General features: G+C 35.1%; 2 protein-coding genes across 2 annotated transcripts in view; one reads left to right on the plus strand and one right to left on the minus strand.

The window, feature by feature from the left end:
• The first annotated feature begins 2,484 nt into the window (after window positions 1–2,484).
• Naa40 (N-alpha-acetyltransferase 40) lies at window positions 2,485–11,937 on the plus strand. Its single transcript, XM_045764625.2, has 6 exons — window positions 2,485–2,620; window positions 3,640–3,759; window positions 4,860–5,005; window positions 7,490–7,651; window positions 9,699–9,857; window positions 11,380–11,937. The coding sequence occupies exons 1-6, from the start codon at window positions 2,615–2,617 to the stop codon at window positions 11,486–11,488; spliced, it is 702 nt and encodes a 233-aa protein (XP_045620581.1). The 5' UTR covers window positions 2,485–2,614; the 3' UTR covers window positions 11,489–11,937.
• A 1,770-nt stretch (window positions 11,938–13,707) lies between these two features.
• Window positions 13,708–18,267, minus strand: part of su(r) (dihydropyrimidine dehydrogenase su(r)) — a 30,310-nt gene continuing 25,750 nt past the window's right edge. Inside the window, exons 17-21 of the mRNA XM_045764624.2 lie at window positions 18,045–18,187; window positions 17,231–17,410; window positions 16,320–16,541; window positions 14,996–15,153; window positions 13,708–14,801 (exon numbers count right to left, since the gene is read on the minus strand). Coding sequence (XP_045620580.1) covers window positions 14,693–14,801; window positions 14,996–15,153; window positions 16,320–16,541; window positions 17,231–17,410; window positions 18,045–18,187 — 812 coding nt within the window. The 3' untranslated portion in view covers window positions 13,708–14,692. The remainder of the gene's footprint in view (window positions 14,802–14,995; window positions 15,154–16,319; window positions 16,542–17,230; window positions 17,411–18,044; window positions 18,188–18,267) is intronic.

The raw sequence follows: 18,267 nt of genomic DNA on the forward strand, positions 1-18,267 counted from the left end.
AATATTAATATTAATAATAATAACATTAATAATATTAATAATAATAACATTAATATTAATAATAATAGCATTAATAATATTAATAATAATAACATTAATAATATTAATAATAAGCCCTTAATAATATTACGGACTGATGTTTAATTGATTTGGAAATGCATCACATCTAAACAAAAAGCAGTACTAATTAACCAGACGTTATATGATGATATCCTCAACAGTAGATAAAAAAAGTAATTGCAGAACTCCAGTTATCTAATACCAACATGGTATAAAACCTTATCATAAGCTACGGGATTTGCAATCAGCGTTTAAAGGGAATTCGGAAGTAATAATAATACAGCTGATGCCATCTGTCGGCAGAAAAGAACACTATCAACTGGCTGGTCAACAGTAGATAAGATACAGCTTATGCCATCTGTTGACATTAAATTACACTATTAACAAGCTACCATGTAAAATACAGCTGGCGCCATCTGTTGCGTCAACATTGAACTATCAATAGCAGAACAGCAGCCCATAAGGCGAGTTGTTGTGCTGAAGCAAGAATTCCCAAGCTAGCATCCCATTGGTTGAAACTCTTTGTTGACATTCACAATAACAACCAATCACAGGAAGGGATCAGCTAAAGGTTCCATCCACTTAATAAACCATCTTATAGTTCAATACACCAGCCCTGCTTATGACATTCTGCTCCAACTTTAATCCACCCAGAAAATGAAGGGTTAATTATTTAATTTTTTAATTAAGTGATAATTAAATATTGCAGGATATAACAGGTGTTATATTAAAATGGCCTGGATACTTAACTTGTGACGTCATTAGTGGGGGTTGTCTCGACATAAATAACATTGATAATACGATGCTTCACCCTCTTATTGGACTACATTATTCAGTTAGATGGACATTTCTGTCAGGTACAAAACAGAAATTGTTGTTCTTTTGCACAACAACAGGGTTGTTATGCAAAAGGACATATTTCTTAATTTACATTTTACTCATAAAGGAGTGTTGGCATTTCCAATAACAGCCAATCACAGGAAGGTATTTGCTGGAAGCTCCGCCTCCTTATGGACGTTAATCTCAATTAGTATTAAGTTTTAGTCTTTAATGTTTTTCCTGCCCGAAACGCTTTGCGTAATAGTGGTTTTAGGCATTGTATGTACTAGCTTTATCTATAAATTTATCAATTTTTGTATAACCTCTTGTATGTATGTACTTTACCTGAATAAACATTTATTTTATTTTTTTATTTTTATCTGGAACGTTCAGCGCGTTGATTTAGCTCATGGCTTTCTGTTTTATCTCTTATATACTATGCATTTTTTCGATTATTATTATAAATAAAAATATGAGATATAAAAGTTGTCACACAAAATATGGCTAAATTCCGCCATTAAATGGACTTTGTCTGGTGTACACCCAAATGTACATAAATTTATTACCATTCATAGTTTATAATCCCCTAATGTACCTGTTCACCTCACGGGAGACATCTCCCGTCACGCAGGGTACAGTCGTACCTCCACAGATCTCCAGTATCATCTATTGATACTGGTGATGGCTCAAAAGGGCCACCACTTACGGGCTATTCGTGCCCGTGCCACCTTTTGGGTGGCTTAATCTTCATCAATCAATCAATCTGTTCACCTAGCAGTAAATATGTACCTAGAAGTTAAGTTGTGGGGTTGCATCGTGGGCGGGAGGGTCAGTAATGATAGACTTTGGGAGTGACCTCGGTATAATAATTCAGCCTATATAGCCTATAAGCCTAACATGTATATACATTGGTTGCTTGTTCCCCGACAAATGAATTATTAATGGGGGGAGACCTTTGATAAGCCGCTGGCTTCCTGTCTTCGTCGGGACCACTAGAGAGAGGGTAGCCCTCAGGTAAATTTAAGTAAATATACAACACTTTCTGCAGTAATTAGAAAGCAAACGATAATAGAAAACGCGCAGCACGTTTTGATCAATAACTTAAGAAAAAATAAGATTCTAACTTTATTTGATTCTAACTCTAGCTTACTTGAGCAAAGAGCAGTGCATGAATGCAGTTCTATGAAGCCTGTCGTACCTCCTATACTTGGATGTTGGAAAAATCATAATTATTGCTTCTAAGCTCGTGCAATACTATTTATACTATTTTGTTTAATGATGTATGCAAGTACAGAAGCACAACTTAGGCTTGTATTCACCGTATCTAGAATCTTTAAGTTAGTTATAACTTGTAACAGATTATCAGGTAAGCACCACATTGCTGTGTATGCCTAAGCTTGTTAAACAAAATAAGACAGACTCACGTTATAGAAAAACACTGACTTGTGTTTTTAAATGGTGTTTAAATATGATCCGCGTTCCCAAAAAACTGCGTAGAATACAAAAAAAACTTTAGAATATGTATCATTACAAATATTACTATTAACTAATATTATTAGTACTATTTTAACTATTCTGATTTTGATATTATTGGTGTGGATTGTTGTTTAGGCTGGTTGTGCGCGGGTGATGGCTGCCGGGTTCCCGCGTCGGATGACAAGAGTAACTTGAGCTGCAGGCACCCTGGCTGCCTCCTCCACACTGCACCACCGCGTCCTGCCTCTCACACCTCGCCATGAACGTATGTGGGGTCTTGTTTACATGTGTTGCAGGCGTCAGAGTCTTTATATTGTTAAGGTGCAAGGCGGGGAAGAATGTAATTCAGCCGCTGGTTGGGAAGATTTTGTGTCATGTTCTCTTGTGTTTATGATGCGTGCCGTGTTCCAGTTACTGTGGGGGGACAGTTACTAGATTGTAATGTACTAAGAGTTACTATGACTTCCTTTGCTGTCTGGACCTCGTAGACGGGGCCAGACGCGGGCCTCGTAGAAATGCCCTGTGAATCAAGGGTCCCAAAATACTTGATTCATAATTTAATTAAATGGAGAACGTGGAATAACCTTCCCAATCACGTCAATGACTCCCTCTCTCATCCAGTTCAAAAGTGAAACAATGTGTTACCTAATCTACTTTATGTAACATATACCTTACCTCCTAAATGTCAACCTATGTTTTGCTATTACAGGGTATTGAACATTAATGACTAAACTTTTAAAACTGCTAATTTCTGCCATGTAAAAAAAAAAAAAAAAAAAAAAAAAAAAATGGCATCCCTTCTATTTAGTAAAAATTACTATCTGCTGTTCTGCAATTTCTGCTGAACCATTCACCATGTAATTGTTATTTTGTCTACTGTCTACTGCAGTTCAATGTTGTTTTTTTATATCAATTAATTTTGTCTTAGTTTTCAAGTTTATTTTTACCACATCATGCCCATAACTGTGCATATTAGTGGCTTTAGGCATAACTGTATATACTTGCTGTACCTAGAAATCTAACATTCTTGTATCCCATTTTGTATGTATGTATTTTTCCCCAAATAAATATTATTATTATTACATTATAGGTTTGGATGCTGTCGTGTGCTTGTTAAGCATTTAATTTCTGACGGCTACTGCCACAACTTAATGTATGAACGTGCCCCAATGTGGGTGTGACCTATTGGCGTCGATCATTTCGGATAAAATCTTGCATTGTTTTTTTCAATGGCAAGATTTATTGTCGTGAATACTCTCCTTTAAATTGATTATTTTTTTCTAGGAACGACAGCAGAAGAGGAGTCTGTCCAAGCATAAAGGAAAAGAGAGGCGGGCAGCCCTGAAGGCGGAGAGGGCAAGGCTTGCTGCTGCTCAGCTTCTCGTTAACCAAGCTAATTCTATAGTAAGACTCTTAATATTAAGTCTTAAGTCTGTTATTAGCATTTGTGATTGATGGCTGGTGTAGCTTGTGATTTGTTTATATATATATGTAAAGGAAAAAATGTGACCATGGATTTATAGGACTTGCCTGGAATTTACCTGGAGAGGGTCTCGGGAGTTCTTCTACTCCCCAAGTCGATACTTTAAAGTGTCATTAAGGTATCGACTTGTGATAACTTGGTCCAACAGGCTAGGGTGGAGATAAATTTTCCCCCATACAGTTAAAACTTGGGGGAACAAAATCAAATACTGTACTGTACAGCAAAGCTAACAACTCGTGCAATGAGGCTGATAAATTAAACTAGAATATCAGTAGTAAATTGGAATGGCAGTAAAATCTAGTGGCCTCAGATTAGTTAAGACAAATCGTTTAGAGATGCTGTAATTTGAATATGTAGATAGAATTACAGTAGTTATCATGTTTAGAGAAAATTAAGAATTTGGTTGCAAAGTTTACTAGCTTAAAATAAAAACCACTTAAATTGATGGAAATACAACAAGCATCCTGGAAAGATGGTGTCTAGTTTAGGAGGATGTCAGGTAAAGGTCTCTCAAGGGTTGAGAATGATTGATTAAACCATGTTAGTGGCTTATGATTTTTGCTGTTTTTATAGAGATCTTGGCCCTTTCTGATAATTCTTATAATCCCCTCTATGGCTTTTAGTATTATGCAGATCCAGAGTGAACATCTATAGTGGGTTGGCTCCATTCTTCAATTTTTTATTTTGTTTTTCTCAATGCAACGTCTGCTAGGGAGAGAGAAATCTTGGGATAAGCTCTTAAAATGGTTTTGGTCTACTTTGTTCTTGCATAATTATTCAAATGACTTTTGCCATTTGTCATGTGGCAGATTTTTTAATCTCATAATTCAAAATACTGTACTGTAACTATAATTTTATCTTTATACTGTAATTGTTTAACAATATGGTATTGGTATTGCTCTGCATATTCTTACTCTGATTTAATCCTATTGATGTAGTCACTAAGGAGCCAAACATAATCTCTAATTAAAGAAGATACTGTATTTAACCATGTTATACATAATAACATAACTATTTCCAGCCGGATCCACTATCGAAATTCCCAATTTTTCACAAGTATGAACGTAATGGACTGAGTTGCCAGCTAATATGTAAGAGAGTCAAAGATGTGGACCCAGACATGTTGGAGTGGGCAATTGATTTATGTAAAAGAAACATGCAACCAATGTAAGTATTGCATCAAAATGGTTCATTAGTATAGATATGGTAAAGAGAAAAAAGTGATTGAAGTCAATTATTAAAGAATTGCACACCTGCATGACTAAAAATGTTGGTCAGTAAGAAAGTCCCATATACCTCCAAAAAAAAAGTTCTCGGTTAAATTGTTCTATACTACAGATACAATATGCAAGCTATTAATTGCCTGTTACTTGTATGTATAAGATAATGAAGTTGCACAGATCCAAAATAAAGGAGTCTTAACTGAACTCAATTTATTTAAAATGCAGTTAGATATGGCATAATACAAGCATCACTGCCAAACCCCTTTTTTTTCAGTACTATATACCCTGTATGGTCACAAGCTTTCTGAATGCCTCGGAACAAAGCAGAGACAAATAACCTGTTGTATTCATAAACGTTATTAATCACCTTGAATAGTTAAGGTAAAAATCCTACAAGTTGATGGGAAAATTTGACAATTTGTTGTACTTGCCAGAATGAAGTTCTGATTAACTTATAAATGTGAGGAATATTGTGCATACGCCAGTATAAAACCATGGCTCAGGAATTTTCAATGATATTCTCTGGCTATTTTCTATGAGCAACCAATCTGCCATTGGCATTTTTCATATTGTTTCTGCCTGTACCATTCCCACACTACTCCATTGTTTTACTCACTGCTTTTCTATTTGGCATTGTTTTATCAATTCAACTTAGCTTTAAGTTTAATAATGTGGGAAAGTAGTCTTGTTTGCTTGGTGCTTTGCTCACACGACACTGCTAATAGTTTTTCAACCGTTTAATTTTATTCATTTGCTGGTAGATTATAACACAGCATATTAAATTTCCAAAAGGACATGGTTACTCTTGTGGATGAAGGTACTGAATGTTAAATAGATCTTTCCTGATAAATACCAAATTCAGCATTGATGGAGCATCCCCATCTCCCAATCTTGTAGCCAGTTTGACATATTGATATATGAAAGTCTCGAGGATGAATTTTATTAATTGGCCGGTCTAAAAGTCCTCTGTTCTTGCTTTGTAGGTTTCCCAGTCTATTGGTTTCTAATTGAAGTCACCAAGTATCAACAGTCATGACTTACCTTTATCTGTTGATCATGAGAGATTATACTAAAGCATTCTCTTCTGTCATGTAGCTCTTCCTTAGTCCATGTGTTGCTGATGGACTGCATGCAATAATGATTGTTTATCATCCTGATTGCAGATTTCCAGGGCCATTATGTCGTCTTCTTGTGGGCTGTCAAGTATTAATTCTCTTCCCTTCAGTTGTATCCTTACCAGGAGAGCAACTTTTTCACTTTTACTAATTTTTCTGTTATGTCTCCAAATAGCGTAGCATAGCACATGCACACTTGTATTTATTAAAGTATCCAGTATTTATGTATTGGGATGGGTATGTAAACTATCCATTCCCAGCAAATAAAGGAAATTTGTCCACACAATCTAAATTAGTTGATTGGATCAATGGATCTTTAAACAAACTTCTGAAAACATTTCAGTGATGCTTCCACCAAAGTGCATAGTATGCTGTGTGTATCTGGGTTGTGGGAGATGTTTTACACGAATATTAATTTTGGAGAGTGCTAGAGACCATTAAAGTAAATATATAATTTTTAATATACTATGTAGGAAGTAGTGCATGTGCAACAGTCTGTGTAATGAGTAATTTGTTTGGCTTTGTTGTAAGTATAAACCAAAAATTATTGGATATGAATATTGAATAATGGAGTTGTCTTGCTTGTCAAAATTGGCTGTTTTTGAGGATTGCTGGAGACAGTGGCTGAAGGTAATGCAAAGGTGGTGGGTGGGTGATGCAGCGGAGGATGGCTGATGATTGTTAGTATCACTGGCTGTGTTTTGAGGTGGAAAATGATGGGTGGGTGGCAAATGCCTGTGGGTCATCATCAGTCTCTCTAGCTACTGTAGAACTTGAAGGTTTTGGGTCAGACTACTACTACAAGATCACTGAAGCCATTGATAGCAACTTCGAGACAGGATTTCTCGGCACAAGACTTTTACAGGAAGTGTATTCTCAAAAGTACTTTGTACAGCTATCTTATATATGTAAATTTGCTTGTAAGTTGCAAAGACATTCAATACTTGTTTTGAGATGTACTGCTGAGACATGTGTAAACACATGTCTCAGCATTGTCATTTTAACATCTTTATGCACTGTACCTGGTTACAGAATCTCTTGTCAAGTTCACTGGTGGTGTGCGGGGTATATGCACTATATATATGTTGTTGCAACTGGAAATATATTACATAAATATATAGCCTAATTTTTAAATAGTTTGTGTTCGTACCCCACAAAACATCCTTCATAGTCCTTGAAAACGTTGTTTAAATCATGGGAACCCTAATATTTTACTGTTGACTTACAGCATAGACAAAAATAAGTCCTGTACTATACAGGTGGTGACTAGGGCTGTAATTATCTAACCTTGAAAATCTCTCTTATAATCTCAGGTATGAGAGAAGCACCCAAGGATGGCATGAGAGTGAGAAGAGAGAGGAAATGACTGAAGATGCTGCTTGGTACCTCATTGCTGTTGACACTGTGGCAGGGAAACCCATGGCCTTTTCTCACTTCCGGTTTGATATGGACTATGGAGATGAAGTTTTATATTGGTATGATTATTTTAATTGATTTGTTCTGATATATTCATGGTGGCATACATTTATTTCTTGCTAAAAAATAACTTTAGACACCTTGGGTTATCACATGTGTTTTAGGTAATAAATGCAATCAAAATTGTTTTTATTAATTTTTCTTCAACAAGGATATGTATTATAAAATTGTATATAACATGCTTTTTCAGTTCATTTTAAAAATAAGAATTTAGAGATAGTTTTTAGAAGAATCTTAAAAAAAAAAAATGAAGAGAAAGTGTTACCTTACCAAAAGAACGTCACCAAGAGAACACTTTACTTCTAATATGAAAGTAGAGATAATTAGGTGTTGAGAGAAAGAAGGTGGCCCATCACAGATTACCAGTGTGCAGAGTTAATAACCTGACAGTTAGCAGCTTATTATTTCTGATAGTTTGACTTAATTGAAGCCATGAATTGACAAGGAATTTTGTCAGCCTTATATTCTTGCTAGGCAAAAACTTGTAGCTGCCTTGAGGTTTTGAAGAAATTAGGTACAGTACAAGTGCAAGCGAGAAAAGAATGATTGGCAAGCCGTGAGGAGGGTTCTACAGAGGACGAGAACTACCGGGTAATTTACGTAGGGAATGATGAGGCAGCTAATGCTGATAATAAAGGTGAATCTGATTGTCACACTTTCCAAAATAATAAAATATGGAAATTATAGTCCTTAACAAGTATTTGATATTAACATTCATTCTTGGGAAAATTGTCTCTAGATATGCATTTCAGAAGGCTGAAAAAAAAAATATCCGATTATAAAGCACCAAAGGACTGCTTAACACATTTGTATGGTTCTGCAAACGCATGAATAAATACAGTAGCAAAAACATTAAGATGATGGTTTTTGCATGATTTTGTTCCCTAGGTGAAACTTCTTTTTCTTCCAAAAGTGACATTACTGTAATTTTAACTCTCCCGTGCTAGTCGCCCTGTTTACTTAGACAATATGAATGAAAATGTAAAGGCTGTTTGTGCCTCTACAGCCTTGCTGTAACCAGTGGACCAGGGTGCTATAAGGTTATTCAAGACATATTGTACCCACAGCACCTTCTAGACCCTTGAGGATTTTTGGGGAGGTTACATCATTTATGAATCTGTCAGTTACATAGGGCATTTTCAGGATGAAGTTAAAAGGATCAACAGAAATATTGTGTAGATGAAACTTTGCCCTAAATTGTACATTATTTTAAAGGGGTTTGCCAAACAGATGGCAACACAAATTAGTAAGAAACTGGCCAAATTACTGGATCTTACTGTGGATGATGGCGAACAGATGTTTGACTCATATTCAGAGGAGCATTTCAAAGATATCCTTATAATATCAGTACTGAAGGCAGAAAATGTTGCAGATGACACATCTGCAGAGTTAGTATATGAGCTCCTCCCCAGTTTCTCTACCAAAACAATTCATGAATGTTTATTCAGGTAAAGTACATACAGTACATACAAGAGGTGATACAAAAATTGATAGATTTATAGATAGAGCTAGTACATACAATGCCTAAAGCCACTATTACGCAAAGCGTTTTGGGCAGGGAGGGATGAGATGGGATCACAATAAAATTGATAGAGACCTTGAAGATTGAGGAGTGCTTGTTAATTTTTGGGGGAAGCTAGCCTATATTTGGAAAAAATTACATGTGCTAAATTACATTCATACCTTACACAAATTTTTGGGTGAATAAAATATTAGTTATATGAAGTTCCCTAGTAACTTTGTTCAAGAAAATATGGACCCTAAAGCCTGCAACCGTCTTTGAAGTTGCTACCTGTCTAAATTATGGTATTTTTTTTTTTTTATATTTAATACATTAATTTATATATTTGCCCATACCAAACCTTCCATTGTATGTTGATTGTGAGGTATTCAGAGAAATATGAAAAAGTTCTGGACATTTTTTGTAACTAAAAATAATGCAGTCATTCTTAATTCTTATTCGATAATAATAGTACTGTATAGTAATAGTAGTAGACAAAATAATTAATAATATAAGTACTGTAATAATAATTCAATTTTTTCAAGTTATGAACTGCAACTAGAGATGGAATGTCGCAACAAGGGTCTGGGAAAGTTCATGATGCAGGTCCTGGAGCTGATGGCCTTTTCTAATCAAATGCATAAGGTAGTGCTGACGGTATTCAAACACAACCCTGATGGCATGGCTTTCTTCACTAAATGCAGGTAATTTATACAAGTTTGTTTTTTAAGTCTGCTTCATCTTCCCCTTCTTACTTAAATGTCTAATTATTTGTTTGAGTATCACTATTTGTCAAACCATTTTCATCACCAGCCATAATACCACTATATTTATAAACACTAGACATTTTTAATTAGTTTTTCAACAATACAGAACAATGTTACTGGCACTTGTACAGTGATTGCTTTCATTGCCTTTTCTATGGCCTCGATACCTGTCATATCAACATCTATACTAGTTAGGTATTCCATTCACAAGCCAACATTTCATAATTATTTACCCCTTGCGCTGCACACCTATTACAATATTCCTTAAGAACTCTGTGGGTGCGTCTGAAAAAATAAATTCAAAAGTTTTCCTTTTAATTAGTGTTTAATTATTGATGGGACTAAAATTCCTAAAGATATTAAGATATCACTTCCACTAAAAAGCCTCGACTCTGATAAGAGTACAGTATCTATTTTGATTCCGATTATTTTCAAATGTGGTTAAATATTTATTCTGAAAATTGTCCTATTTTAGCTTGGAATTTTTTTTATTTACATTATGAGCATGGTAAATGTATTTTTAATATAATAAATTGATTTAAGAATAGACAAAAATTGGTAAATCGGTACAGGAAATTTTAGGGGTGGCCATTTACATGACACCAGTACAGCAAATAGATGTATTTGCTGTACTGGTGGTCCGGCTGGCACTGGTACAGGATAAATGTATAACACTTTTAATTTCCTCCTGTATCTTGTCTCTGATGCTTGCATGTATGTCCTGCACAGTTATTATTTTAAATATTTTCTGGAAGGAATTCCATCATTTGGCAGATATAGTTCATGTGTCTCATAAACCTGGAATCTTCTTCAACAAAGAAAGGTTGTAAGTCAACTGCTATCATTTCTCCAATGTTCTGTAGTTATGAATTTTCTATGGTCTGTGGTCATTTATATCCATAACTTTACACTATTCGGAGGCTTGTCGGTCTTCGTTCTCAGTTGTCATTATGATACCCTTGTGTGTATAAAGATATTGCTAAATCTTTGGGGTTGATCTTTGACTTGTTTGTCTTGGTCACCCCCATATCTCTCACCTCAGAGTTGAATGCTCTAAGGCCCATACCTTACTTATAATTCCTGGGAAGCTGATAAATGCACATTACTTTATTTGCCTTTGTCATAAACTTGTGTTGTCTAAACTCTATTATGGCTGCCCCATCATTTCCTCTGCCTCTTCCTCGACCCTTGTTATCTAGGTGCTCTGCACCGTACTGCGTCACAGCTCAACTCTGGTGTTTTTTGGTCCCCCACCCAGGGCTTATATGTTGAAACTGGAAACCTGTCTTTATAGAATCATTATAATTATAATTATTACAACGTCATTATAATTCTCTGCAACATCTTCATTCTTGTTTATGCTGTGCTTTGACTGTTACCCGGCTTGGTGCTTTTTTGATAATTACATATTATGTGCAAGACTAGTTTGGTTTGTAAAGTGCCTTTCTTCTCCTTATAGATACGAGATTGATGAGACCTCACCTGAAGACTCCTACGAAGAATCTTTTGACTACCATATCCTCAGCAAGTTAAATAAGATGAAACCCACACAAAAGACTTCCCTTTGATTGTAAATGAACATATTTTACGAGTTCATTTATGAAGCCCCTTGGAACTGCCTTTTGAAGATGATTTACTTTAGAGTTGCAGATGTAGTCATGGTTGTAAGCTTTAGATTACCAGTTTACCTCTTTCATCCTTTGATTTAGTTGTCTTTGCTGTTCTGTCAGATTTTGTTGCCAAAGCATTCCAGGTTTGAATGAATTATTTTTAATGGTTGTGTACAAAAATTTAATTTTAGAACAGTTTTTAAGGTAATATTTTATTACCTTTAGGTCACTCCTAAGCGTGTAATTAAAAATCACATGGCGAACATGCAATAACCCTGTGAAACTTTTTTTTTTTTTTTTTTTAAATTTGGCGAGTACTAAGGTTTTTTATTACAAATTTAATATGAAGATTGCCAGAAGTATTTGAAGAATTTAAAAAAAGCTGAATATATTTAATAAGTAATGAATTTGTTTTCCTACTCCTTATTGTATAATGATTTAAAAGTGTTTTATGTAGTCGAGTAAGGAGATGAACCCCACCACTTTTGTACAGTGTTGATATATTCCTTCAGACATTCTAGTACTTGCTTATCAGCAACTAAGAGGCAGGGATGTCTAGCTAATTGTGTTCTGCTTACTAGCATTCTCGTACCTATTTTATTATAATTTAACTACTGACATTGAACGACAAATCTGGCCTTTAACGTAGAATGGTGGTAACTTTCACCACCTTTGGTGGACACACATTCCATTTATCATTAGACCCCTGTTTTCTCTTCCTAGTTACTCCAGCCTGCTTTTCCAACTTGCAATTTGTCTGGAACAATATCGAGTGTTGTCAATCTAGGAAGATGTAATTCACCTCTTTCCTGCTTAATCTGGCAACCTAATTGCAGAACTTGGCCAGGTTCGTAAAGCATGCCTTTTTCCTAAAACCATACTGTCTTGGATTCAGAGGTAGTTCTCATATGTTCCACTTTCCACTTAGTTTTGCCATTATTTTGTAAGGAATAAAAGTCATTGGCTTAGGTCTATAGTTAATTAAGGCTTTATAAGTTTACTTTCTTGAATATGAGTAGCATATTTATAGTCTACAAGATTTCTGAGAGTTCCCTGATTACTAATGACACAATTTAGATCCTAGTCAAAGGGTTACATTGTGTCATTGCTGCTTTCAATATCTATGATAAAATTTGGACTTCTTTACGACACCTCAGTTACTGTTACATTAGATATACAAGACATCTTAGATGTTAGCAAAGATTGGAGATAGAGCTTTGATAGTTGGCTTAACAATTTGTTACATCTGGTTATCATTACTGGCACTTGTTGCACTATTCTAAGAGTTGCCTGTATGGAGGGAGCATTGAAATCTTCAATTATCTTTCATGATGAAAGGGGAAGTAGATTAGTCTGGTGACCAAAATTTCCTCATTAAAGGCTAAGGTGCTGAACAACTAATGGTTTCAATACTAAGCGCTGTTTTCCCCATCCCTCCAAAATTACTAAAGGCCAAGTGTGATGCCATCCCCATAAAAAGAAGTTGGTTAGTAAAGACAACTCTTTCTATAGACTGAGAAGTCGTCTATTCTTTCCAAATACAAGTACTGTATTACACATGGGTACTGTAGAATCCGGACTAAGTATTGTACACTGGTATAATGATAATGTGTTGAGAGGAACTTAAAGTGCTTCGTGTTTGACCTTCGTTAAAAAGAAATTATTTGAAACGAATTTCAGCTAGTCTTCCTATACCCACCAAAATGCCTTGTAATGAAATTGATAGTTATTAAGATGTTTAACAGTTTTTGATCCACTAACAAAAATAGAAATACAAAGGTTTTAATATTTTACAAATAATTACAGTACTGTAATTGATTTTCTAACGGATGAAACCTAGCTTGTATATTGATGAATAAAGTGGAAGATTGATTTATGAAAGATAGATAATGAAGGAATAGAGTACACAAGGAAAACAATTACCGTAAACATGATACAGGTTCACATGGGCTGCTCTCCCTGACACCATGGGCAATTCCAAATTAATGTGAAAGGTAGAATTTTGTTAGATCTAGTGGTAACAAAAATAAGATTCAGTATAATAAAATGTTATGGTTTATTAATATGCAATAAAGTAAATTCAATGCTTTTCTACTTAGCCTTAAGGATTATTAATATTCATGGTTAGCTTAACACTTTGGTGGTGTGGATCCTTATTGGTATGAATTAAACTATGCTCATAATGCAGTATATTTATTTATTTATTTTTACTACTAAACATTAACTAACAGCTGGGAATGTTAATGTACAGTTTAGTTTCCTGATGGGATTCAGAATACAATATAAAATATTTTGGTATACTTATTAACTTGTAAGTATATTTTATAAATTTAGGTTAGCCGATAAAATAGTATTCTGTTGAAATTCTACGATTTATATAGAACTGGTTTTTAAAGCCATGAGAACTTTGACCTAAAAGTTGTAAATTTGTTTTTTTGTGACAAGAAAATCACACCAAGGTGACACCTTCATAAAATATACTAACCATATAACCCGTCGACAGGTGATTACAGTCACCTTTGTCCAGCTAGAAGCCAAGTGCCATACTTTGGTTTTGTTTATAAATACAAAGTGCTACAAAATATAACACTACGTAACAATTTTTGCCTCCTGGTAAACTCTAGGAGTCGGCAGTCTTCAAATAACCTTCAAGACGACATTCCTAAGCTGTCTTAAGATACAGGTCAAAATAAAGTTTGAGAGGGAATAATAGCCATTTTCTATACTTTGGCAGCATAAGGAGTTGGAAAATAACTATCCAGGGGGAAAAAACTAAATTTGTTACATAGTGGATAGATAAGATAGAGATGAAATTATATGCACTGCCTCTTAATTCCTAAATGCAGAATATGCACTAAAAAATCAAACACTCGTTTGATATACATACAGTAGAGTAGTTTAGATAACAATGGAATGCATCAATTAAGTGCCTACCCTTGGACATGTCGACATTGACTGCCTACTGAAAACTGAATTCATTACCACATCATTTTGTCAAGAGTTTACATTGTGAATTTCACTAATTAGTACATTTATATCTGAATTTATAGTATTTAACATATATATACCGTACTTTTAACAGTTTTAAATAATTTTAAAAATTGTAAATAATTTTAGACAAACTTAACAGCAAACAGACTTTACATACACTATTTCAAGTCATCATGCAGAAGAGAGTTCAACAGGAGCCACCGAAGGAATGCGGGGCACAACTCCCGTGCCCAGAGGTATGCCTCGTTTTGGAATGTAGGGACCCTGACGCTCAACCATTCTGCCAAATTACAAATTATTATTAATCTACAACCCATAATTTCATAACAAAAATTGCAAAAATTGTGAAGATATTTATTATCTTGGCAAACTGACATTTGAAAAATATTAGAGGAATTTGTTATGGTTTGAGAAAATAGACATATTTCTGGTATTACAAATGAATTCGACGTATTGCGTAGTGGTTCAACATACCTGATACAGTCAATAATGGGGCAGACTGACACACACAGTGTGCATCCTGTACAATCATCTGTAACTTTTGTCAAATGAGTCTTGGGGTCAAAGGTGATTGCTTGATAACCAGAATCATTACAGGTCATGTAACATTTTCCACAGTTGATGCACATTTCCTGTAAGTATATTTTGTTCATATAATACACTGCAATATTACATGATTGTGTGAATTATATGCAGTACTCTTAGCCTCTGAACTTAGACATGCTCCACCCTAGGTTTTTTCACAAGTGACGGCAGACCAAATGATCTTTGTCTATTGAAGCAGTTACCTACCCTTTTGCTACTGTAGGCCAGATCGGTACTCACCTAGTGTCTATTGAAACAGTTGCCTACTCTGCTACAGTAGGCCAGGTGATCTCAATTTACGGAAGCAATTACCTATTCTATGCTACCATAGGCCAGATGACCTATTGGGAATACTGTAGTTACCTACCCTTTGCTACAATGGGCCAAATGGACTGTCTACTATAAAAAAAACATTTCACATTTCCATTGTTCCAATAAACACAGTTATTGGAACTTTTATTTGTCCTTTGTTATTTATGTTTTATCACTTCTTCCTGTATACTATATTTATGCTTGCTGCTGCAGGCCTCATTCTGTCTACAATCTTTTTCAGAGTGCAAGTGGTGAAACATGTTTTATCGAGATAACGGAAATATCCTATGAAGATTGTAAAAGTGACCATCACTTTTAAAGAAAGGGAGTTTGCAAGGAGAAAAAAATAGGCAGATGGAATGGATGTAAAGATTTTTGATTAGTGGTCTCTGCCTGCTCCAGTCTCAAAAGTATGTCTGGCAGTAAGCGACCAAAATGAAAAAACGAAATGGTTAAACTTTCTTGCTCTGGATCTGAATTTTATTTCCTTTGATAATATGCAATGGTTTCACCTTGCTCTCTTAACATATCCCATCACTGCTTCCTCAAGACACACTCGGCAAGTCTGCCCATCTTCTGACACTTCCTCTCGTTACCTTCAAAGTAACTCGCATACACAGCTTGCCATCATCCATTCAATCAATGTGACCAATTACATACACTAATTCTGTATCAATTGATCAACCCAAAATTCAATAAAACTTGAAAAAAATTATTTTTATTAAAGTTTCAACAAGATTTGTCTATTTTTCTAATCACTACGCAAACACATTATTGTTCTGTTAATGTATAAAACATTTCCAGTGCTAGGTTCCAAGCCTGCACTGCACAATCATATAGAGAAGAGATGAATAGAATACAAAAAGCCATGAGAAAGCAACAACAAAAAAGTATTACATACTTCGTCAATGAGAGCGACCTTCTGTTGCTTGTTATCCAGGTCTCCGTATGTTCCAACCATGGGTAGGGCTTTACCCACCATGGCTTGAATTGATGGGATTCCATTTTTGGGGGTGTCAATGGTGCGGGGGGCAGGATCTGGCTTCAAAATGTCTATCTGAATTTTATGCTCGGCGATTGCCTTCTCTTTCTCCTCCCTATTTGGACCAAAGTTGGCAAGACCCTGTTGAGAATTGTTTACTTCAGCATTTGTTCTTTTAGAAGCATTTGTAACAAAATAATTTTCCCAAAAGTGATAAGAAAATCACACAAATGTTCAGACTTCACAAAGAAATGTAAATAATCTAACAAAAATTGACAATCCCTAATTTAAATTTTAAAATTTGGCTTTTCGACAAATGGTACGTTCAAGCAAGGTGCTAATATGGAATTTAAATAATTTGATCAGAGTTTGAGTCCTGGTCATGGAGGATTGATTGATGGGATCAATCTGTAATGTTCACCTTGCCATAATTGGGTACCTGGTTTTTAACTAATTGGCAAGGTTGTGTTCCAGGGAAAATTGGTAGGGAAAGGCTATGAGAAGGGAAAGCAGCTCTGAGCCTGCTAACAAGGGTCAGAAATTGTCTGTTCCTGTACCCATATATCAAAAACAAAAAGATAATAATGTCACAGGACACAGTAATGGGTAACAATCCTGGAATTTGAATAAAAATGTGTTATATGACCCTGCAGGAATGATATCAACTCTTGTCCTCTTGCTTGACTTATCTCGATTATCTTCTAGGCACACACAATGGAATACCCACGGGAGAGCCATAATGTGCTCGGAAATTAATTTTTCACAGGCTCAAATCACACACTTTTTGCATTACAGGCAGAACAAATAATTGTGTAAAGTACATCACTCACCTTGCCAACAATACTGCTAAGTTGCACTATAGGCTTCCCAACCTGGTGCTGAGGGGTTGGAGGAGACTGACCAATCCAGTTCTTCTTGGACTCCAGTGAGTTCAGATAAAGCAAAGCCTTAAGGCCAAGAATATAATCCTCAATCACTGTGAAGTCCTGGTTCTGCACGGAACTGCATACCTGTGAATTTTTGTTTCATATTTAAAATACAGTAATGTGGACTACTGTATATTCTTAGTATAATGGGTTTGACATGTCTTCAATTTAATTTTTACACTACAAGTACTTTTATAATTAGACATCTATTATACAGTACAGCATCTTTATTGTGTATAGAATAAAATGCTAGTGATTAATGGGTTATTCAAATATATAAATAACTGGAAACAAAATGAAACTTCTAAAAATAAAAAGATTAAAGCAATGAATATTTCTGAAGAAAACATCCCACAATGAGCAAATTGAACATGCATTGAGAATTAAATATGTCAGTATGTACAAATATTTCCTTAATTATCTTAATCTATGGCAATGAATTTCAATACAGTATCTTCAATCATATGTGCATTCTGTACATTGGATTTGGCAAAGAGTAAGCACCTGTGCATATTACAAATTACACCTCTGTAGACCTCCAACTGGATGATTATTTTTGTTTAGATCTAATGAGGTATGAATGTAGAACACTAAAGAGATCAACATTTTTAATAACAGTACTGAATGTATGCAAAATTATAATATAGTACATTTTCAGCATAAATCCATTCTTACTACTATAATGCTACATATATATTATATGCCAATATGTTCTAACCTGTAGTGCTGATGCACCACCTAACAGGAACTGGAGACCAGCCTCTGCAGAATCTATGCCGCCTGTGGCAAGGATAGGAAAGTCGGGCAAAGCTCGACCAATGGCCGTTACAGCTCGCAGAGCAATGGGACGAATTGCATTACCTTTATAAGGAACAAAGATTACGGATATTATTACAAACAACTTAATGTACAATACTACATATCAGCAAAACTAATGACTT

Source organism: Procambarus clarkii, chromosome 38, assembly GCF_040958095.1.
Source record: "Procambarus clarkii isolate CNS0578487 chromosome 38, FALCON_Pclarkii_2.0, whole genome shotgun sequence".
In the NCBI taxonomy this organism is placed as follows: domain Eukaryota; kingdom Metazoa; phylum Arthropoda; class Malacostraca; order Decapoda; family Cambaridae; genus Procambarus; species Procambarus clarkii.